At 44.0% G+C, this 24,728-nt stretch overlaps 1 protein-coding gene across 3 annotated transcripts in view; it reads right to left on the bottom strand.

Moving 5' to 3' along the window:
- LOC108931165 (amyloid-beta A4 precursor protein-binding family A member 2-like) overlaps positions 1–24,728 on the bottom strand; it is a 35,557-nt gene that overhangs the window by 9,581 nt on the left and 1,248 nt on the right. Inside the window, exons 1-5 of one of the 3 annotated variants that reach the window (XM_018746784.2) lie at positions 13,968–13,991; positions 4,951–6,065; positions 3,411–3,491; positions 3,066–3,105; positions 2,207–2,352 (exon numbers count right to left, since the gene is read on the bottom strand). In XM_018746784.2, coding sequence (XP_018602300.2) covers positions 2,207–2,352; positions 3,066–3,105; positions 3,411–3,491; positions 4,951–6,021 — 1,338 coding nt within the window. In that variant the 5' untranslated portion in view covers positions 6,022–6,065; positions 13,968–13,991. Of the gene's footprint in view, positions 1–2,206; positions 2,353–3,065; positions 3,106–3,410; positions 3,492–4,950; positions 6,066–8,188; positions 8,221–13,967; positions 13,992–24,728 lie in introns of those variants that run through there. The other 2 variants (XM_018746783.2, XM_018746782.2) reach the window with 2 other exon arrangements.

A 24,728-nucleotide genomic window follows, 5' to 3' on the forward strand; every position in this document is an offset into this window, starting at 1 on the left:
TCCAGGCCATGGTGTCATCCCGTCTGGACTACTACAACTCTCTCCTGTCTGGCCTTCCAGGTACTGCCATCAAACCTCTGCAACTAATACAGAACGCTGCTGCACAAGTCATGTTTGACTTGCCGAAGCGTTCCCACATATCTCTCCTACTCATCTCTCTGCATTGGCTTCCAGTCGCTGGACAGATATAATTCAAGACCCTGGTTACGGTCTACAAAAGCATCAATGGAACTGCTCCCAGATATTTACAAGACTTGATCATCTGCTACACCCCAACCAGACTGCTGCACTCTTCCACCTCTGCCCGCTTGGTGGTCCTACACACAAAAGATCCAAAATCAAAAGCACAAAGGTTTTCAGTTCTGGCTCCAATGTAGTCGAATGACCTCCCCCTCTCACTCAGAACTGCTGAATCTCTCCCTGCATTTAGGAAGGGTCTTAAAACTCTCCTCTTCCGAACTCACTTCTCCCATGAGCATCAGGAACTGTGACCACCTCTATAAAAGCATAATGGGAGATGGCCACCAAAGTGCCAAGAGGCTCGGAGCATTTAGGTGTATGTTAGCACTACGCCAAAGAGAAAAGACATCAGCAATAAATCTGTGAAGGGTTATAAAGCTGTTCCTAAAAATAGAGAGAGAGATGCATCATTTTACAGGGAGAGGGATGATCTACAAATTGTGAATATTCAAGACAGTTGTCAGTCTTCCTAGAACTGGGAATCCGAGCAAATTCACTCCTAGGTCTGACCACATAATGCTCAGAGAATCACAAAGTACAAGAGCTACATCTAGGGAGCTACAGTTTTCAGTTAATATGCTAAATGTTAAACTTCATGAGAATATTATCAGAAAAAAACAAAAAAAGTATGGCATTCATGAAAGGGTAGCCAGGAGAAAGCCTCTTCTCACCAAAAAGAACACGGCAGCACAGCTTAAGTTTACAAAGCTGCATCTGAACAAACCACAACATTTCTGGAAAAATGTCTTTTGGACGAGACCAAAGTGAAAATGCTTGGTCATGATGCACAATGGTGTGTTTGGCAAAAGCCGAACAGAGCGTATCACCACAAACACCTCATACAAACTATCACGCACAGTTTAGGAGGGGTGATGGTTTAGGCTTGTACTGCAGTCACAGGACCTGGACACCTTGCAGTCATCAAGCCTACCATAAACTCTTCTTTATACCACAATATTATAGAGACAAATGCGAGTCCATGTGCTTAACAGTTAAAGCTTAATTGAAATTGGATCATGTAACAGGATCCCAAGAACACCAGCAAATCTACAACTGAACGAGTGAAAGAGGAAAAAAATGAAGGTGCCGGAATGGCCGAGTCAAAGTCCAGACCTGAGTCCCATTGAGATGCCGCGGCAGAACATTAAGAGAGCTACACATAAACGAATGGGCTAATACATCAATGAACTTAAGCAATATGTACAGAATGGGCAAAAATTCTTCCAAATGGCATGACCCACTAATACACACGTAGATAAAATGATTACTTAAAGTTATTGCTCCTAAAATTGGTTCTACAAGCTATTGAAACATGGGGTGTGTTTAATATTCCACACACAGCTTTTGCATGTTGTTTGCTTTTAACAATGACATAGTGGAATCTGTTGTGTACAAACCACATGATTTTTCAGTGTCCTGATACGCAGTACACACACACATTTTCCGAACCGCTTGTCCCATATGGGGTCACAGGGAACCGGAGCCTACCCGGCAACTCAAGGCGTAAGGCTGGAGGGGGAGGGGACACACCCAGGACGGGACGCTAGTCCGCCGCAAGGCCCCCCAAGGGGGACTCGAACCCCAGACCCACCAGAGAGAAGGACCCGGTCCAACCCACCGCACCACCGCGACCCCCTCTGATACACAGTATAAAACCATAAAACTGAAAGAGGATGAAAACTTAAAAAGTGCCATATAAGAATATTCAAAACTTTACGTTAAGCAATTTGTTAAACACATCATGTAGCTTTAAAAATACTGATGTCAAGATGAGGCAATGCATCAAAATTACTTATGAAGGATTGAAATAAATAATGAAAACCTTTACTGGATAAGCAAATCCAAAGGGTACAGCAAATTTACATTACATCTATTCACTTCGCAGACGCTTTTCTCCGAAGAGACATACATCTCAGAACACAGCACTGATTAACGGAACTGGTCCAGTGGACTTAGTGACACATACCTTGACCCGGCTCACAGCTTCCTGAGCCTGCATCATCCGGACATTCTTGGATGGGTTCCTCTCTGACAGCAGCTGGGTGGACCCCAGGTAGTTGGCGGCAAAGATGATGCCATCTATGAGGTCCTCTGGCTCACAGGGACCCGGAACTAGCAGAGTGGTAAAAATGACATGGAAAAAGAGAGGCCAAATGGGTGAGAGAGGGAGGGGTAAGGGAAAAAGAGACAGTAAACAGATCTGCACACATTAACACTTTTTTAGAGCTGAAATACGAAAATGTCAGATTTAACCAGCAATATGAAGTCTTGCAACGGTACGACCTTCTGGCATACATAGTAAATTGCAGTCGTTTCAGAACATGTGCATCTATACCACCAGCGGAATGGCTGATTTCAAATAACAACAAAAGAGTGAAATAAAAATTGCAGTAAGAAAACAGTTAAGTTTGCCTTGTCTAACAAAGCTCCTGTCCCACACCCACTTAGCATCAGCTCTGCTCCTCAGGACTCACGTGTTCTTGGCAAGGAAGCAGAAAATCCGCCTACGAAGAAATCCTTCTTCCCACACCAATCGATACAGATCTGACAACCTCAACACCATGAAGTATTTACTTCCATATTCCTCATTACTGCACCGTCATTTAAAATTCAGCCTCGTGAACACTCCTGCCATGTTAAATAAAGAAACCCTCCAAATGTTACAACGATCCTGTTTTTTCAACAAACAGGAAGATGCTCTCAACATTACTACATTCTTACACCTATAGTTGAAGTTTTGGTGTCAGGAATTCTGCTTTGATCCTCTGAAGATAAAATTGTGCGGCCTGCTTACGTGAAGGGAAAAGATGAAAGCAGTGACTCACCATCCACAAAGCTGGGGAAGGAGGTGCTCTTCTTGGTTGGCTGCAAAATACAAGTTGAGACTCAGCAACCACACCCAGACACCTTCAAAAGAAGAGTGCGCACTGAAATCTTGACATCTTCCAGAGAGGTGATGCTGCACTGAAGCCGACTTCACATCAGTGCTAAGAGTTCTTACGCTGGCTTGTAGTGTTGGTACTTCTCAGACATTCATGATTTTCTCCCACTGCTGAAAACTGAGAACCATCATACAAAAAGTTCTATTTGCGACAAAATGGTTTGAGGAGAACAGCTGCAGACTCCTAGGGCCACTGCTGTTACTACAGGAGAGACACAGAACCACTCACCTGAGGAGCATTGTTGTTTTCCAGGGGCCTGTTGAGGTCAGATCGTTGCTGCTTCCTGGGCTGTTCTTCACCACTGGCAACCTGTGGAGGACCAAGGATCAGCAGCCTGACAATGCCTGCTGACCACATGCCGTGAGCAAACAGCTTCGGGAGATAACACGAGGAAACCAAGAGAGGCACAACATCTCCACAGAGCTGAGTGCCAACTTCTGGCTCAATCATAGAAACCAAAAATTCTACAAACCATCAACCCATCATGGTCACACACCTGTAAGAAGTCACGCAATAACCACATTATAAGTGCATTTTATTTACTTTTTTCTAAGAACACATTTACTCAACACTCCAGCACAGCTTTCAATTTTACCAGTTTAATCCACCCAACAGCACTCCAAGTTGCGCACCTGTGTAATACACATAAAAAGTTCCAATCTGAAGCCTTTGAAACCGCAGTCGTAAAGTGGCAGAGTCGACAGTAAAAATCAGACTAGACCAGTGGATCTCAGTTGTGGTCCTGACCATACCTGGTCTTTGCTCATTTTTGTTCAAACTGAAAAATAATTAGCCTGAACTATAAAAATGCAGTTTCTGTGAATTTAGTTCCCCGCTCATTAGCGATCAACCATATTAAGGAGCTTAATCAATCCTTTGTTCTGTTATATTCGAGACTAATTTATTCTATTAGGGACCATAAATTGAAAAGGGAGCATTTTATTAGCAGAAACAGAACTATAGCAGGTTTCCCTATTTTCCTACCGAAACCTTCTCAAATTCCTGACTTGTGCATTTATTTTAAAGCAGTCCTGAGCGTTGTTTTATGAACATTTTTAGCAAAACAACATGTTTCATGGCTCCTGTGGAAGAAAAGGCGGCACATATGGGGTCAGCAGGGCCAGTGCTGAGAGCCACACGTCACGTTTGGCAGATGCTCTCGACAAAGCGACTTAGGTAACATCAGTCCTACACTCAGCCGGAGATGTTACTCTCACTAATGATTCCCGCATTACTTGCAGCTCGAGCTTCCCACAAGTGTCAGGAGATCGATGGTAACTGCACAGCTGAGTCTCTACTGCAGAGAAACCAAGCGGGTGGTCGGATGCCACACACTAGCAGGCTGCCTTCAACATTCTCTGCACTTGTTGTCAGTATGGATCAGGTGATTTTCCACCTTCTGTCAAATTCTGCAGCATGGGCTTATCTACAGCACCGCTGCATAAACTTCTACTTCTGACACACTCAAGTTTCTCTCTTTCCAGGAAACTCAAACCATCCCAGTCCCTGAATCTCAGCCATCATACTGTACCTGATTTTGGGGCTCCGTCAAGTTTAGCCGACAGCTCGCTCATACCTCTCATCCTATATTCCCTGTCTCCTTAGTACCGTTGCCTACACATTCAACGTGACAGCTCTGCAAACAAATACATTTTCTCTGAATCAGAGGCAGCTATACTGTTAGCTATAATTTGCGATGCACCATGATTATCGATATTTCCCTCCACTCTGACACACTACAGTCCTGGCTCATAGCTTCCCTGCCCACCTGCAGTTGCTCCTGCACCCACTGCAGCCTCTCTTCAGCTGTACACCCCTGTACTGCGAAGCCCCTCTGCAGTTCCGGATGGCTGAGGTGAGCTGGGCGGATGTTGAGGGACTTTGGGCGCCCCTCATGACTGCGGGGCGTATGGGTGGCAGGGGGCGGCTGGGGTTCTGCTGCAGCCAGTGCCTCGGTGCTGCAATAACTCTGGCAGCTGCCCACATTCATGCTCATCTTGATCTCAGCCACAATGCGGTCAATGTCCTCCTCGGCCTCCTCTCCACCTTGGTGGCCGCAGCGCACAGCAGGGCCACGAGCAGAGTTTCCGTTCTCCTCCTGGTTGTAGCATGCGAATTCCTGCCTTTCCTCCTCCTGCTCTCCTCCATGGCCTCCACTGAGACAATACTCCCTCTCTGCTCTTTCCTCGATGCGCTCATCCTTTTCAGGAGCTGTGGGGTTCCGCATGGGCAGTGACTGATGGTCCAACACTGGTTCCAGACGGCCGTCATATCGCTGAGTGTCTGGGTCACACTCCAGCACTGCGCATTCCCCCTGGGATTCTGCCCACTCTTCCACCACCTCCTGGCAATCACTGGCATCAGCAGGTGGCTCCACACTGGTACCATCGTAGTCACCCTCACTGCTGTCCATGCCTTCAAGGTAGGTGTCGTCCTCAGGGCAGTAGCGGATGTAGTACGTCACACCCTCCTCATCCTCTGGCAGCCCTTCGTCATAGTCCTCCTCTTCTGATGTGTTGTTTACATAATCAGAGCTGGAGTCCTCATCTGCACTCTCGTTGGGTGCGTGGCAGCCCACGTGAGCGTGTTCGGGTGTGCCAGGCATAGCCGAGTCTTCGTCTGCACTCTCAGTGTGGCCATGGGTACCCACGTCGGCGGGGCTCGTTGCGGCAGGTGTGGCCGAGCAGCTGTTCTTGTAATCGGAACTCTGCGATCTATCACGTGGGCGCTGGGGCCCCTCTGTCCCCTGATCCTGGGACCCCACATCGGAGACAATTTGGGGCCGAGCGCAGGGCTCTGCTCTGCCCACGCTGGTTCCCGGCCTCTCCCTGTAAGCCATGGGCAACTGTGCTTAAAGACCATCCATCCTGGCTCTCCTCAGTCCTGCAAAACAAAGAGTTTCAGCCGCATCAGTCACCTGAACAAAGCGAGTGTTGCTCAGACGAGTGCAGCTCCAATCAGTTCAGCAGTTAAAGAATAATTTAAGGAAACGGTGCAATGCTAACCCTGTACAGATCTTCACAGGAAGCCAGACAGAGACCAGACAGGTCCTAAATACAGACTGTTTTATGTGCAATGTTCCTTCACCAACAAAACTGAAACACCCATTGTTGTCGGAAGTTCAGACGACTTCACACTTCAGAACAGGCTGAACACCACGGCTTCTCTGCACGTTGCTGTTCCTCCATACATGACTTTCTCTTTCTCAAGAGAAGATCTCTCCCCTGATGACAGTTGTCAATGACAGGGCAAGAATCCATATATGGTGAGTATGTATGGTTCCCTACATTTCCAGAGAAGCTGAAGATCCAACCTCCCGCATCCAAACATCATCCTGCAGGTTTCATTCTTGGAACAGAGTGAGCATAGCAGAACAAAACTGGCACCTCACTGAGCTACTTCTCAGCTGAGTTCCAAAATAGATTCAAAGAAAGGAGTTAGATTCGACGAGAGAATTCCTGACTGAGATCCGTCTGGGCTGCGCTGCTGAGAGACATACCGTGAAAGAGAGAACTCACAGCACTCAGCAGAGACTAAATTACTGTACGAGAGTGGCAGAGAAACAGAGCACTTCGGACTCGTAAGCCCAGAGCAGGTGGTACACCCTTCCCACTACTCCCCCACGTTACCACCAGCGTCGCCCAGCTCCAACACTGTACATCTGTTCCTGATTTTCTGTCCCCTGCCTCTTGCGCTTTCTATTCGTTTAAAATTCCCTTCGTAAAGCCACATCATCCTCACACCGTTAAATTATCCAGCTGAGATCCACATATACATTTGCTTTGATTGCTTTTAGAGTGGTGGCAACAATGCATTATGATTAAATTATTTTCTGTGCATCTCTGGCAATATAGAACTTTGCACATTTTGGTGCAGCCAAAGACCATTTCTGAAGGTTTTTCTTTGCCACTGAAAATATCTGTATGGCCCAAGCACACATGCACATGAATGCATTCAACACACGCATACACACAAATACAACTACAGGAAGTTGCATCAAAAACATTATTTCACTGTGGTGTTGAGGCCGGTCAACACCTGAGCCCAGTTAAAGGGGAGAGTGGACCACCTTCATTGTGCCTGGGGTACTTATTAAAATTCACTTTGCACGGAACAGGAGTTTAGACTCAAGAACCACCCCCTCAGTGTACAGGCTACACACAGAGCTCTTCTGTGTCACACTTGTGTGTCATCTCCTCTCCTAATGAGCCACTGACTTCCACCTACAAAGCACCCCCAGCGTAGTGCATCGCACCAAGCCCCCAGCATCTCAACACTTATAATAAAACAGGGAGACATATTTCCTGAACCCATCCCTGCTTGTAAAACACATTTGCAAGACACAGCTTAAATCTGAACAGTGACTGCAAAGAGAAGTGAAATGGAGTGATTTCCATCTATTTCTGCGTGTCGTCCCGATTACAGAAACTAACAGCTACCCGTTACACTAAACTGTTATACTGTTCCACTCCTACATTAGCTGCAAAAATAGATTCAGAGAGCACCATAATTCTACTTGTGTTATATACATTGGTTCATATGGTGGAAAGTAAACTAACTATACTTTAGAATCAAACATCTGCATCCAAGTCTCTCTTTCTCCTAATGTAATGCACACACTGTGTTTTCTATGAGATGTTTGTTGCTTTGGAGAAAAGCATCTGCTAAATAAATGTAAGTGCAATAAACACCAACCTCAAAAAATTCTCACAAAGCAAAGGTAATTGCCCGGCGTGTCCATCACTGACCTCTGATCATTGTGTTCTTAATGCTAGATGTAGGTGGTGCTCAGCTAGAGCCAAGAGAACAGTTCATCGGCTCAGATGATCACCCTGAAGAATTTGGGCATTGACCAACACTAAATATCCACTCCGTGCTCTTCTCTTAAATTCCTTCCAATCTATGTTGCCAAGTTTCCCAAAGTTGTATCTCCTCAAAAATCCACATGAAATATAGAGAGGCATCAAATTCAATCAGTGGAATTTCAGACTCATTCAGTGCCAGACCTGCTAGGCTGCTTCCTGAAGGACAGCTCTTTCCTCGCTGTGAGTGCTCTGAAGGTCTGATCCTTTTCTGGGATTCTGCTTCTCACTATTTCCGGGCAGCCATGACGACGAGCCCAGAAAGACGGAGGAAAGGCCCGTGAGGATCCAGTGGAGAAATCTGTTTTTGGAAATGAGCAACCTGTAGTTGCTAGGATAGGAGTGAAGTCGCTGCAAAGAACCAATAACCATTGATCCCCCACAGAAATGAGCACATAAAGCTGCAGACCTGCTGCATAAATTTCGTGATGCATATCCAACCCGGAATATATCAGCGAATGGTCCGAGTTGTGATGAGAAACCATTTTGAAACAAGGGAGATAGACTACATGTACAGACATAGTAAAACATGTAAAAGGACTGTTTTGTGGTTATAAGGCAGATGCGTAATCAGCGAGTTCTCTTGCTGAACTAACATGAGAGTTTCATGCACAAATGAGGACTAATGACTAAACTAATGACAATTTCTTTATATCTCAATATCTCCTAACAACCCAACTGGAGTCACTGTAGACCAAGGTGGAGTATCACTCATTATCGCTTTGACAGTAGCTTCAAGAAATCACAGCTGCAGCTCAACCAGTGATAGAAAAAACTGCATAATTTCTAGGTTTTAGTGCAAGAAGGTACTGTACATTGTCATTTATTCTATTTATCCCAAATACGTATTAGTCATAAAGCAACAGTGGTGTGTAATAACTTGTAAATGTAATAAGAACAAGCCAGGATGAGGGTGTAACAAGAGAGTCAATTCCAACATCAGTTAGAAGAGGTACACAGAAAATTAGTCTGCAAATGTAGTCAAATAGTACGTAATATGCTGCAAGTTTGTTTACAATAGAATTAAAGAAAACTGGCAGGGAAAACAAGGCTCAGAAATACATGTTGCCACATATTGAAATGTGCACAAACAAGCACACATACCTGCGCGCACGCACACACACACACACACACACACACACACACACACACACACTTTCAGAGACTGCCAGGGACTTACCCACGATACACAAGTAACAGTATCGTGCACATCCTCAACCTTACACAAAACGAGAGGAGATTCCGATTACGAAACCATAGGGATATAAATGTAAACACAATGTGTGTATCATATGTTGTATATTTTTTCCACTAATTTCACACATTGTGTTAAAATGCTAACACAGAATAATTATTACATAAATACAATACCATACTATAAGTATATTTTCAATTCCATTTCTAAATTTGATTTCTTTCGCTTTGTTTCCGCACCACCGGTTCCGAAAACCTGTTGTTCCTGATGTTTCCTGTTTTTTTGGTATGCTGTATGTATACATATAATAAAACATTGTGAACACATGTATGAAAATGTAAATATGCACATATGTATGCATGTTCCTGAAAAAACAACACAACAAGCACTGTGCAATGTGTGTCAATCAGAGCCTGCTTTGCAAACTTTGAAAGAGGGTCACTGCTAGGTTTGCTCAATCTAGCCAGGATACAACAGATTATATATAAATACATAACAGGAGCTGTGAGATGTCTCCCATGTATAGCTCTTCTGAAGGCACATTTAGCAAATATTTGTGCACACAGACACGTGCACACAGGTATACATACGTACATCTGGATGTACGTGTGGTGAAGACATCTTTTTTTAAAATTGTTTTTAGTACTTATTTTTGCTTGTTTCACCTTTATATGAAAATTGAAATCTTTTTTCCATTTTTAAAATTAATTCTTTCAAAAATTAAAAGCAGCCACTGCCCGTTGTTCCCGAAATCTGTTGTTCTGCAAGTGGACTATACCCACAATTTTAGCTTTCCAGCCATTTAAGAAGCAGCGTGAATGGAATCAGAGAAACATTCTGTAAATAAAACAAGACATTTATTTATTTAGCAGATGTTTTTCCCCAAAGCTACTTCCAATGAACTCTATGTAGTGTTGTTATCCCACACACCTTATTCACCAAGGTGACTTACACTGCTAGGTACACTGCTTACAATGGGTCACTCATCCATACATCAGCGGAATATATACACACATACATACACTATGGGTGAACCTGAACAGCAGGTCTTTGGACTGTTGGAGGAAACCAGAGCACCCAGAGGAAACCCACACAGACAATATGCAAACTCCACAAAGACTGAGCAGGGATCGAACCCACGTCCTCTCGCACCACTCAAGCACTGTGAGACAGCAGCACTACTCACTGTACCACCTAAAACAAAACATTTTTAAATAACACACAATCACTGAGAGTCGCAGAGATAGAGTCAGTAAATCACATGGGGATCTTGTGGAAGCATGGCCAACCAATGTTATTATACAGCAGTGAGTGATCATCATTAGATGTTGTGACTGAACATTGGGACTTGAAAATAGCATAATAAGGTTAATGAGATGACCGCTGAGGGGTGTGGTGGCACAGCGGGTTTGACCGGGTCCTACTCTCTGGAGGGTCTGGGGATTGAGCCCTGCTTGGGGTGCCTTGTGATGGTCTGGCGCCCTATCTTGGCTGTGCCCCTCACCCTCCAGCCTTTTGCCAAGCAGGCAGCCTCTAATCCATGGCCAATGGGAGAAGATTTTAAAGGAACACTGCAGAAAATGCATTTTGACAGCACGGAAAACTTCAATACAAATAATGTATGATTTCAGCTATTTTAAGACAATATCTCAGCAGGCCGGCATTTCTACCAAACACACGAGACTAAAGGAAGAATTAAAGGAAAGCCAGGCGTTTTTGATGGACTTATAGCATACAGGCTTTCTTCAGCGCAAACTCACTCTTGGGACCATTAATTAGGCTGACAGAGGAGATGTTTATCCTCTTTTATTGCTGAAAACACAGCAATTTCCACAATGCAACTAGAGCACATCTACAGCTGATCCAGCACAAACTCAGCTCATCTCTGGTTTCCTTTCCTTTGGTTTCTTTCTCTTTCAGGGTCACATGAATAACCAAAATCTGAGTGGGGGGGGGGGGGGGAATTGAGATATAACATATGCATCTCAAGTAGTGCAGCTCACCTGTGGCGATAGGCAGAGACCACTTCCACCTCCAACATTTAAATTAATTCATTTAAGTGACACTTTCTCCAAAGTCATTTGTAATATTAAGCTCCTTACAATTCTTTACCCATTTATACAGCTGGGCAATTATTACTACTACTACCACCATTACATTTATTTATTTAGCATCTCAGAGAAAAAATACAAAGGGAAAATTACATCAACAGAAGGAGAGAGTTGGATACAGATATCCAAAGGATCCTAGAGAACAGTCATTTGTCACAATCCACCATATGAACCAGTGTGCACAAAGGCTTTTTCATCATCATCCTCATCACCGCGATAAGGAGTAGTGCACCAGGAAGGGACAACTGAACTGTAGAGTGTCGAGCCTGATGCTCCCATCACTATGGGACCTGCTGCCCTGCTAGCATTCAGCTATACCACACATTCAGAGAGTGATCATAGCAGCAGGAAGAGACATCTCCTCAGGTCCATAATACAGGCACATAATCCAGCAAAGCTTTGAGAACAGATTACAATGCTGATTTCCATATTCCAAATGATTCATGCACAAAAAAAAGAAAGAAAGAAAGAGTTATTTCATTTTTATTTACCTGAAAAACATTCTGAGATGCGTCACTCATATTTTAAGAGATGTTAAAGTTCCTACAGGAGTTAGTGACGACACTCAATCTGCTTGGTGATGGTTCCTTTACGACATCGTTTTGAAAAGCACAACACACACACACACACACACTGCAAAAGAGCAGCAGGAGCTCACCAATGCCACAGTAATTGTTCACCACAGTCCTAATTGTCATTGGCAGGGACAAATATCCACATTAACGTCCCCGGCTTAAAAAGTCACTTTGTCCATGGTTAACAAAGGCCCTGCTGGTGTCGGCAGTCAGGAAGCCAGCCTGGCAGCTCTCCGGGTTCCACAACAGACAAAAGCACATATTTACATGTAACATATTCAATTGCTCTGCAGGGTGGGGCTGCAGATCTCATTCATTTGCTGCTATGATTGTGGCCTAAGACCAGAGAGAGGAAATAAACACACAGAGGCACAAACAAAATGCCAAGTAATCCGTTTTGTTCAGTGGACAAATAAAAGCCAGTGGGGATGCTCAGCAATGGACGAGTTTTTCTACTCAATCAGACAGGGCTGTGCCTCCCTGAGCTGACACTCATCATATGGATAAGACTAAAAGATCTCTTCCACCAAGAGCAATTCTCACTGCGCAAGATTTCCAGAGCAATTTTTTAAATTGCGGTTATTCACACATTGCGGTATTTAACTGAGTGTTTTCACTTTGTTTTGTGTGATGCTGTTGCACCTACAGCCAGCCCACAGGAGCAGTTCATGGGAAGAAGAGGAATTTATTCCTCTTCAGCATGTCAGCTGCTTTACTGGCGGACAGCAGTTCCCTAGCAGACACAGCCAATCCAAATCAGGCCATATGGGCCAGAACACAGCCGATCTGCTCACGCACTCAGTGCCAATGACATGAAACAGGCGGGCCACAACCTGGCAGCCCACAACTCACTTCTCACAATAAAAATCTGCGTAATTACCTGTCCCCTCAGTGAGTATGTCAATGAATGTCCAGCACAGCAATAGGCACGTATGCTCTTTTACTCTGAAAAACACAGTGTGTGTCTTTGCAGCTTTTTTGACTGGCGGCAAGATGGGACACTGTAAATTAACAGTGACAGTGAAAGGTCTGAGCCCTGCGACAGCTGTGCTTTTTGGCTGATAAACCCTCTTTAGCACTCATGGACACTCCATTTGCATTGCCAGAAGCCAAAAAGGTAAAAGATGTAAATCCAATATAACCACAAGATTACTCTCACAGAGATCAGAAGTGACCAGTGTTTCCAAAATGCCTTGCAAGGAATCTCAAACTCAGAAATAATGATAAACATTATTAAACGTAGCATATATTAAATATAATGACTGAAACCGATTCTACCTGTTACAGCAGCAGGTAGCGTAGTGGTTGGAGATGGAGCCTTGCACTAGATGGACCCGGGTTTTGAATCCCCACTCCTGTCATTGTACCTTTGAACAAGTAGTAATATCCAGCTGTATAAACAGGAAAATCATGACCAGCAGCAGCTGATTACTCTAAGTTCTTTGGAGAAAAGCATCAAGTAAATACACACACACATTGTCTGAAATCGCCTGTCCTACAGGGTTGCGGGGAGCCAGAGCCTAACCTGGTAACGCAGGGCATAAGGCTGGAGGGGGAGGGGACACACCTAGGACGGGACGCCAGTCCGCCGATCAGGTAAATAGATAAATCATTATCTCAAAGTTTGTAGCTCCTAGTATGAAGATCTCTTTATGGTTTCTGTGTGCTCTTGGTTTACCTTTGCAATAATAAACTGAAGGGCATGTTTTAAAAAGTAAAGAGAAAAAAAGCTGTTTAATATAAAAATGCATCACGGCTTTTACTCCCGGAGGAATCAATTCCAGTGCGGAATACGCCTCCACTAGTAAACCAAAAGGAATGTCTGCTAATGCCCTACTGCAGCAATAAACACACACAACGATAAGAATCATTACACAAAATATAGACCTGCAAAATGAAAAAGGTAATGCAGTCTTGCTGGCAACACAATCTGGGTCTCTGAATATTTGTAGCTGGCTATGTTTTGAGTCTATCTGACAATACAAAATCCAGCTTTGCCAGGGGCCACTTTGCAGTTGCTCTTCACACGACTGTGTACTGACCTGAAGGCAGCTCGCTCATGTAGACAGCATATTATGCTTCTTCTCACCACCCCCAACCGCTCCCTCCACCCCTAAGCTTGCTTTCAGGCCTGGGAGGAAAAAATAAATAAATCGGCTACATCCAAGTGGGTCTGAATTACAGCGAAGGGCCAACAGCCAATGAAAGGTGCTGACAGCACCTCCGCGAGAGGTTTCACATCGAAGTGTGGCCTCCAGGGCACCTGACCGCCGTCTTTTCACCACCCACACACTGGTTGCTCCTCCACGAGACACGTACAGCACGAACTCCAACTAGTCAGGAATAGCAGCTGCTCAATGTGCTGCAAATACTGCACACCCTCCAGGTGCAACAAGGTCAGCTATGAGGTTGTCATCTCAAACGTGACTATCTGGAAAGTCTCCTCCCATGGTCCTGGACTTCCCCACATCCCATGCTAATGATCTCTATGCTTATAGTGAAGCTCACATCGTTGCAGGAGAGCACCACTGCTACCTGCAGAGAAGGTTCTGGCCCTGTCCGGGTAACAAAAAGGTAGGGAGATTCTGGAAGCCCTGTTCTCCAGGCTGGACTCAATCAATCAACATGTGGATCTGGATGTGCTGAAAGAAAATATAAGAGGTAAGGAGGACATGCAAAGGAGCCCTGGTTGGGGTAGATGGATTCAACACATGCAGAAACCTGAGAAGGTCAATACCAAAGGGTCAAGGTCAGGACCAAAAAGATAAACCACTCACAACCATCCATGGATCTTGGTGATTTAGTAATATATATAAACACCCTCATGCCCCATGAGCTACCAATCTTCTTTTAACTCGACCTGCAGTGAATCCCTGCATTGTGTCACACATGTTTACAGCTAAATCACAACAAATACACAAGTGCCCACCAGGTCCAAGGCTGGAATTTACAGTGACCACAGTTTCTTCTCCATATGTCAGAGGTGAGACTGAAGAGGAACAAGAGAACTGGAAGGTGTGAACCTAACTGCAGACCAAACTCACTGTCACCTAATTTGTCAGTGTCTTACTTTGAGTGTAACTTGCTTTTTCAAGGACACACAGGTGCACCAATATGTACAAGCATTTACTGCACCATTAAGTTTGAGAAAATATGAAAACAATGTCAATGCAATGATATAATATCAGAGATCCTGAAAGAGCAGCACAGATTATTTATGTTTGGCAGCTCCTGAAAGCTGTCCCTGTATGAAAAAACAGTTATATCTTTTGAAAGGAAAAATAATGAGCACTGTTTGGCTCAACAATATAAGAGCAGCAGTAGCTAGAGATCATAGTACACAAATGTGCGCGCGCGCACACACACACACACACACACACACACACACACACACACACACACACTCCAGCAACCTGCATTGTTCCGAAGGCTGTTTTCTACATTGCTTGGCTGAAGGTTCAAACTCGAGGCAGGAAACTGATGTTTGCCCCCTGCTTTTGAACCCGTGCTTTGCTGTTGAAGGCACTTAACGCAAATCATTTCAGTGCAATATCCAGCAGCATAAATATAGCAAAATGCAAATTATGGGTGCTGCAAATCACTCTAGGCTTTAGATTATCATATGAATTCTCTGTCCAAAATATTTCATGCAGTTCAAAAGCACTGCAAAATTAAGGAGACCTTTGTGTTCAAGACACACAAAAAAAAAAAGTGATGAATGCATTCATCACAGCAGACTTGGGTGTTGTAGTGCCTTTCTTTCTGGAAGTTTAAAAACCCCTCTTGCAGAATTTAAGTATAAATTTGAATTTTAAAATAATGCAACAAGGATTATAACACAAAAAGGAAAAGTATGGTTGTGTTACAGCCATTCTGGTGCCCATGCAGTGGTCTGAGTAACTGTCATGTGCAATAAACATATTGATCTGGTTTATCCCACCTCCCAGCTTCCAGCGTGAAATTCACCAAGTTGAGACCTGTAAGACCTCACCATCTGCATGGTTTCACCCACTGACCAGCACCACAACCTGATAATATTGCACATCTGAACAATAAAATTAGTTCAATTTGAATATGTATCAGAATGCCCAGGAAGTGTGGGCAGCTAGCTTTTAGTTTCTTCTCCGTTTATAATTATTCATTTCGCAGAAATTTCTTTCCAAACTGCCAATTAGCTTGCATGACACTCTAAATCGCCCACTAAAACCTTTCTTTAAAACCACGCAACAGCCCGGTTTGTATAAAGTGGACTGACTAGTTTTATGAGCCACAAGCCAACCTGCGTGGCGGACTGAGTTCTGAATGATGCATGCTCCGTATAACAGCAGGGAATCGGGTAATCGCGCCTCCATTTTCACTGGCACTGATAAAGACGTGACCAATTACTGTCATGACATCGCCCACGGTGACGTTCATTACGAAAATCCTCAACTGAGTGAGCTATGGGAAGTAGAAACTGTCTCCTGTGGGTTAATGGCCAAGAAGAAGGGGAGAGCAGGAAAGTCCAACCAGCTGGCCTGAGTGTGCGCTGTGGATCCGCACACCCGCGTGCTCCTGGTCAGCGCAGGAGGACCGAAGTCTGGTGTCTCGGGACCATCATAATCATCGCAATTACACCTGACATTACATTCAGTCTGACATTTCCTAGCGTTTTCTGTCCTGAAGGTCGATCCCTCCCGCCACCGCCCTGTAAGCTCATCTCCCACACACAATCCACCATGCTAGGCATGTTACCTCAATGTCAACAGCCATCCCACACACCCCTACCAGCAATAGGACTGTTTCCAAGCAGATCAGCTCTCTGACTCTGGAGCCTGTGACAGGAGCATAACGGAGCTCACACTGTACACATAAGGGCAGCAATTAGGCCATGAAATAGGGCTTCCCTCGAGTGAAGTGCATCACATGCTGATGTAGGCCTTCTTGGCAGGTTACAGTGCCTCTGTTTAACTATGACATTCATTTGAGGTCATCTGTCCTTGTTAGAAGACAGGAATCATTTGGGACACAAAGTAGCAGAGTAGTTAGACGCACTGTAGATATAACTGGTTCCAGTCCTGGAGGGGTCCTGCCAGAGTAGGACAGAACAATGCAACAGACCCGAATCGCTTCAGTAAAAACACCCAATTGAGGTTAAAATAATTTTGAAAAGTGTCAGCTGAGCAACAAAATAATAATGATAGGCATCACACCCTCATGAGGGTGCCGTGCACCTCCATTTAATCCCAAAGAGTTTTGTGGGTCCTTCCCTGAAATATTTCAGTCGGCAGCGGGGGCACAACTGGCTGGCGGCAGCTCGTCTGCTTGGAGATAAGACCTTAAAAGCTGACACGACAATGCCGTCAGCGGAGCTGACACTACATGAATTATACCCTCGATACACTTTCACCTCTACTGTGTCACAGAGGAGAAGTCGTTGATTCAATCAGCCCCCCCTCGCACTGAACTAGCCTCATGTGTTCTTCTGCCATTGATGATTACAACCATTCTGAGCGCACTGTTTGTCGTCTCAGCCGATAGCCCAATCCAGGGAACCGTTTGTCTTCACAGATGACAGCAGTTAAGCGCTTTATTCAGGATAAAGTGGTATTCCTTTGTGCTACTGAAACTGATTGCTCGTGGGCTTGGTGCCTCCACTGGTAGCACTTCCACCAAAATTAATGTAACATGTAGTTCGGATTCATGGGATAAAGGATCAAACACGGCACTCCTGCTTCCTCCACTCCTTAAAAAATGTCCTTTCCTTTGTCAAATCCAACCAGACCAACATTGCTCTCAAGAAGAGTCCCCGCCCCACAGTTGGTGACAGGCTTCCCCGGTGGACAGCCGTATCGGCACGACTTTCCTCTCCTACACACAGAGAGACACATTAAAAAGGAAATCCTTACAACTTTTATCCCCATTTCCCCTCTCTTCTGCTGTGCAGGAAGCCTCGGTGTCATGAAGAGGAAAACAACAACGTTTCTTTAATCACCGACCCAAATCCTCACCTGAATTCCCAGATGTATTCTGCAGTTTCCCTCCATCTCATTAACACAATTACTCTGACAAAATGACAAAGAAAGGCCTATTAGCTATGCTTTCATAAACAGCTTGGATATGTCGCCTTAAAATGCACAAAGCACACAGGCACAGAAACAAATGTGATCATGTATATACAGTGCCACTTGAAAGTACGTGAACCCTACAGGGACGGTCATTGTTCTTGTATAAAATATTAAAAACTTTATTTATGATTTACACATCTGTACTTGGTTTAACCAATGCAGCTTGAGGTTCACTTATTATTGCATGTGCATACTTGAGTTTTCCTATTACACACCATTAAAGCAGCATATGGAGGTGGTCATTACACACCTATTGTGCCACATGGGGAAAAACTGGTTCCCATTAAGTAACCATTTTGTGTGAAACTAAAGGACAAAAGAGGTTCACATACTTTCAAGCAGCACATTATGTCATATATTAAGAGAAACCCTGGTGCAACAGTCATTAGCAAACATATGTCTACCCAGAATGCTTGGCTTTTCAAGGTCACAACTAGATTAAATGACACCGCTTCTCGGCCTTTTTGCTTATACAACAAGAGTGTTGCACACATTCAGTTACTGTGTGGTCTTTCTATGCGATCATACTCCTACTCCTTTAACAAAAGCTCCCTTTCCAGGGTAATCAATCACACACACCTCTGATACTTCTCCTAAAACTTCTAGTCCCCTTAGCAAACTTTACCGTACGACCTCTGTGCCATTATCACCTTGTAAGCATAAATTACCCACAGTAATGAAAAATGTTAATTTCATTAGCGAGGCAAATGCTAATGCAAGGTGAAACAGACAGCCTACCACTTGTAGGTCAGCGAAAATATGAGCACTGCACTCCAAATTGGCAAAGTCAACAATCCAGTTGCTTCTCCTCCAATCAAAAAACAGGTTGAAACCCACTCACCATCACACCACCTGGAGTAGAGCCTTCCATTAGCAAATGTCTTCACCCTCTTCATCTACTAATCATACGTCTATCATGCTGCACACTATTTACTTGTTTATACCCATTAAGAGTTTTTTCTATTATTAATATTATTCTGTTTTCAATTAGGGGGGTGCGGTGGCGCAGTGGGTTGGACCACAGTCCTGCTCTCCGGTGGGTCTGGGGTTCGAGTCCTGCTGGGGGTGCTTTGCGATGGACTAGCGTCCCGTCCTGGGTGTGTCTCCTCCCCCTCCGGCCTTACGCCCTGCGTTACGGGGTAGGCTCCGGTTCCCCGCGACCCCGTATGGGACAAGCGGTTCTGAAAATGTGTGTGTGTGTGTGTTTTCAATTAACCTATTACACTGGACAAATGTAAGTATTTTTCTCAGAAGTAGAAACAGCAGTTAGCCCTCTTGCCTTCTAGAATTTGAGTGTGAACCCTTTATGGCACTTCCTCTTTTTATTCATCACCCCAAATGCTAAAACCAAATACATTCCCTTTAGAGGTACCCAGAACCCCGAGCGTCACTGTTTGGTATGAGAGAGGACGGACCTCAGTGAGGATGCTTATCTGAGGATTCACTGCTCTAATGTGTAGGCCTGTAATGCTCCTGAAGATCTGAAGTGCTACTAGCTAAATGTGTCTACCTTTCAGACAATTATCACATCAGAGACGCCATGAGAGTACACAGATGGCACTGGGATCCTCACTGGTGACACAGTCATCTGTTCCTCTTGTTCTTATTTTGGGCCATTTCTTCCAGCAAAGTTTTACCCAAAATCACATGTTAATGTACTCCAAAATTCCATTAGCCACAATCGGTCCAGAGACCAACACCTAGACCCACTATAATCCCACAGATGTGCAATTCTGATCCTCCATGTGCCTTTTGGTTTTGCTATGGGGCAATCGTGTGCTCGCTGTCAGATGTGAAATGTTTCAGATGCACAGACCAGCGTCCAGCAGACCGCCGAGTGCCTAGTCTGACTGTGTGCTGTCCAAGGTTCTGAACACTGCCAACTGTCTGCAGCCAATGCCTGGCGACCACACAGCTTCTAAAGCAAGGCATCATATTTAGAGAATCGACTTCCAGAGAAGATTAAAAAAGACTACGGTGAAGCCGTCGAAAGCTAGGAGTGCTGGGTATGGGCGGTAACTGTGTGACATGATCTGTAAGGACACCACTCTACATTAGCATTCAAGGACAGTGCAGGTCAAGGCAGCTATAAATGGCACTGTTAAAATTTCTTGAGACGTGGCCACCATTATTCAAGACCTTCTTCCCATTACCGGTGAACTCCAGAAGGGTGTGAAAGCCAAAAGACGGCTGGCGATGTCACAAGCCCAGGGGATTAGCCGTCTGGTGAAGTGCCCTGTCTCAGGCTGCGGTCAGGAGGGCCACTGGCCCCCCTCACACATCATCCCTTTTCAGCATGGTACAGCCCCTCTTGGGAAGGGTACAGGTTGGACTTACTGCCCTCTGGTCAGTTGTTTTTTCTGTCAAAGCACTGACCCCCAATGCACCTCCCTGGCCCCATCTGGAAAGCTCAATTTGGCAAACAAAGAGCTCCAGGGAAAGATGGTCAAGATCTCAACTCAGGAGCACATTCTTCATGCGTACGTTTGTGAACAGCATGCTGATGAAGAATTTAACAACTGCAAATATTTGAAGAATTATCAAGTGTAGAAGACACAGGAGAGTGGGTAATTACAGAGCTTCAAACTGCAGTAAGGCATCAAATTAAGCCTCCCAAATTTAATACTACAACTGCACGTACCATCATTCCCAGACCATCTCATAGAAAATAAATCAAAGTATACACATCACACACATATAAACAGTAACACAGATATACAGTGTACAAATGTATACAGTATAGTATATAACATAGAGAGGAAGGGGTGTCTCTGGGCTAATGGAAGTTTTGATTCAGTTACGACACTAGTTACTACTACTGGGTTAGTTTTCAGCACCAATACAACAGCTGAAACAACTACTTTTCCATACAATCTTTTGCAAAGTAAGCAAGATTGGAATATAATGAAAGGATTTATTTAATACCACACAGTTTAATGCCTCTAACTCCCTCCTTCCAGGAAACCTTCCTCATGAGAATTTAATTTCAAGCTTTCTTAGAAGTTATTTTTGTCAAGGCATTTTGACACGAGAAGGAAAACATACTTTGTGTAATATAAATTAGGTTTCAAACATAATTTTACATAGGAAAATGTATGCAACATAACCTTTCAGAGCTGCTGTCAACATTTCACCATAGCCTCAAGAGGCAAAACAAGGAGCAGAAAATATAAGAAAAGTGAAATGGTGTGCCACTAAGTATGTGTCACTGCCATCGCAGAAACAGCTTCTCTCGTTCCAAAAATACACGCAGCTATTTCTCTTTCCCTTTCAAACTTACATTATTCGAAACTTGAAGGCAGTTGTGGAAGTCATTATACTTTTTGTAGTGATATTTAATTTTTTGTTTTGCTGGCACTTCTATGCAAAGCAACACTTTTCATCTTGCACTACTGCACATTTTTACGGCTGCATCTCAAAAATAAAGGAATACAGCATGCACCTCAGAAGTGAATTCAAGAAAATAAAGTACCAGGCTGAAATAATGACCATTATTATTACAAAATCACCACAAACTAGTGTTTATGTCCATCTGGCCAACCCAAGCAGGGTTGTGGTGATCCAAAGGCTATCCTGGAAGTATTGGGTGCACACACTGGACCAAACACCAGTCTGTAGTGTTTTTATCCGCCGCTTAAACTATTTTTTTTTTTTAATTCTTTTGCTTGGCTGACACCGAGTCAAGTGACGTACATTTACATGTATTTATTTAGCTGACGTTTTCTCCATAGCAACTTACAATGTTAAGGTTACAATTATTACAAGCTTACAATTATTTACTATTTATTTATACAGCTCGGTAATTTTACTGGAGAAATTTAGGGTAAGTACCTTACTCAAGGGTACTACAGCCAGAGGTAAGGATCAAACCTGTACCTTTAGAGCCAAAGGTAGCAGCTCTAACCACTATGCTACCAGCTGTCCCCTAGACCCCTGACTTACAACATAAGGTCCGAACAGTGAGCTACTTCAAATTAACTACCAACTGATAAAAGGAGGGTAAGATTTACTGAAACAATTCAGAGTAAACACCTTGATCAGGGGTATTACAGCAAGAACAGGGATTTGAATCTAGGCCTTTCAATTAGAGGTGGTGGCTCTAACCACTACACTACCTGCTGAGAAAAAAAATTACAGTACTTTATGCGGTAAAATGTGAAAGCATTCAGTGCTGTAAACAAACTGACACAAAGATGTGTGCTCCTGTTCAATTTAAACATGATGTTTTTCACTGTCAGCAGTTAATAGCATCAGCACTCATCTGTGGTGAGGTCAGATGTCACAGCGAAGCCAGGACACAGGCAGTAAACAACTGCTGTCCTTGAAACAATGTCAGAAGACCCACACCTCCAGGCAGCTGGCTGAAACTGAGCATCACTGACCAGCAGAAGTTCACTGCCTTCTGGAAATCTGTCCAACCCTCTACCAAGCAGTCTAGGGTTGGAGCTCACACCCCCACCCCCCCAACACAAGTGAAGGTGGAGGCCTTGAACTGAAGACACCCTAGGAATACTGGCTGGCTGCTGTATGTGTATCTCAGCACGCTTGCCATCAGCTCACAGGCTGCTTGTGCATTTTTTTAATTTATTTATTTATTACCGTGGACCACTGTTGCTCACTGGGTACAGCTACCTCGACATGCTTACGGTCAGTTTTGTAAAAATTCCACAGGAATAGTCCGAGCCATCACCAAGTACATGCTTTTTGCTTTGTTTTTTTTTTTAACCTACCCTTTTCAGCAAAGCACAGAACATGACTACAATAGTCAGCAGATAGACAATAGATTTTAATCAAGGCTCACCATCCCTCTCTGGTTCTGGAGAACATTCTCATCCATTTTCACCAGATGCTCCAATGTACCCTCACTGATCAGTGTTGACAACAAGCACAACAAAAAAATTGGGGAAAATGTATCCTTCCACATTTCAAGAGCCTTTAACAGCTAACAACAAATGCAAACCCAAACCCACTCCAAAGGGATAAAATTGAAGATGTCCTAAAGACAGCTTCTTCTTCCCATGTGTCAATGCTTGCATTTTTACCAGCAGATGTGAGGACAAAAAGCTGCACTTGGGATTTGGATTATGCTTTTATTATACCAGTCCTACAACACTAATCAGCTATCTCACCCAACCGATAACTACAAATTTTATGTGCATTTTGATACCATTCATCATGGTATAAGTCTTTTTTTCTGCATCTGCAATAAAGCAAAAATAGAAGTAAACCAAAAAGCTCAGCACTAACCATATTCAGAGGTTTTTCTAAGAGTCACAATCCAAAACGGTGTGAAATGGTCCACAAGAATTCTCAAAATGGAACAAAAAGCAATCACGATATTTACTAGAAGGATTTAGGACCCCACACCCCATGTTTTTTTTAGAAAGGTAACTCCCAAAATTCTAAACTATAACTACGTCAGCCAAAGAGTCCTCAATCAGAGAGGAAGGAAAAAAAATGGTCTGTGGGCACCAGCTATGGAAGCAGCAAGTAAAAGAGATTGAGCAATTAATTATTCATTGTTCACAGGCATTTGCATTGTTATAAATACAGCTGACTGCCTTCACTTTAGTCACATCCTGTTCCAACAGTAGCACTGTAACAGTCATCTCCATCCCTGTCAAGAGCAGGGTTCTTAAAACAAAATACACAAACTGGGGAGCACTATATCAGAGCACTAAGAAGTCTTGAATGACATGTGTCTGGCAGCGGATGTCAGAAATGGTAATACATTATGCCACCCACCTACTCACATTTCAGACAGAGCTGCCTCCGTATGGCTTTGAAACCTTCAGGTGGTATCAGAGCAGAGCAGAGCACATCTGCGCCAGAGTACCATCTCACACAACACTGAACACCCAGGGCTTTGAAGGACCAAAGGGCTTTGAGAAGGTTGGTGGCCCTCTCCATGCACCGCAATACCATGAGATATTCACCTGATGCTCACTAGATGATCATCGTCATTCAGCCACCTTCCATGACAAAAAGGTCTTCTGAATGCAACACATTTTAAAACCGCAACGCTACAAAGACATATTAAGATACACCAGACATTGACTTCCCGGCACAGTTGGCTCCACCATTGTTCCAAACATACTCCTCCTGACCCACCTTTGCCAGCTCCACGTCCCCCTATCCATCCTCCATTGGTTCCTGAATAACATCGTCTTTGTCCTTCACTGGCGGCTGCTTTACCACTTAAAGAATCACGTGTCTGCATCCAAATCTCTCCTTTTGTTGCCGTAACGCGCTTTGTGTTGTTCTCTGAGATGTACGTCGCGTTGGAGAAAAGCATCCATTAAATGGAGAAATGTAAATGTAAACAAGTTCACCTGTGTGTGTGTTGGGCAGGATAGTGTGGCAGCAGCCCAGAAAGTCTCTGGGCTAGTAACAACTATCAGTGCATCAACGCAGACATGAAACACACACACACACACACACACACACACACACACACACACACTGACTTGCTGTATAAGTGAGCTCTTTTTAAGAGTCATCACCTTCCAGCCTGCAACACACAGCACTATTCGCTTAATAGTCCACTAAACTCTGCAAGTCAAACTCCTGCGGATATGGGGAGAGTCACAGAAGCGAGAAACGAAATGCAGTCCAAATGCAGCGCAACTATTGAACTAAGAGCCACATGATGGACACTTGTACTGTGTGTATATATATATATATATATATATATAT

This window comes from Scleropages formosus, chromosome 7 (assembly GCF_900964775.1).
Source record: "Scleropages formosus chromosome 7, fSclFor1.1, whole genome shotgun sequence".
NCBI lineage: Eukaryota > Metazoa > Chordata > Actinopteri > Osteoglossiformes > Osteoglossidae > Scleropages > Scleropages formosus.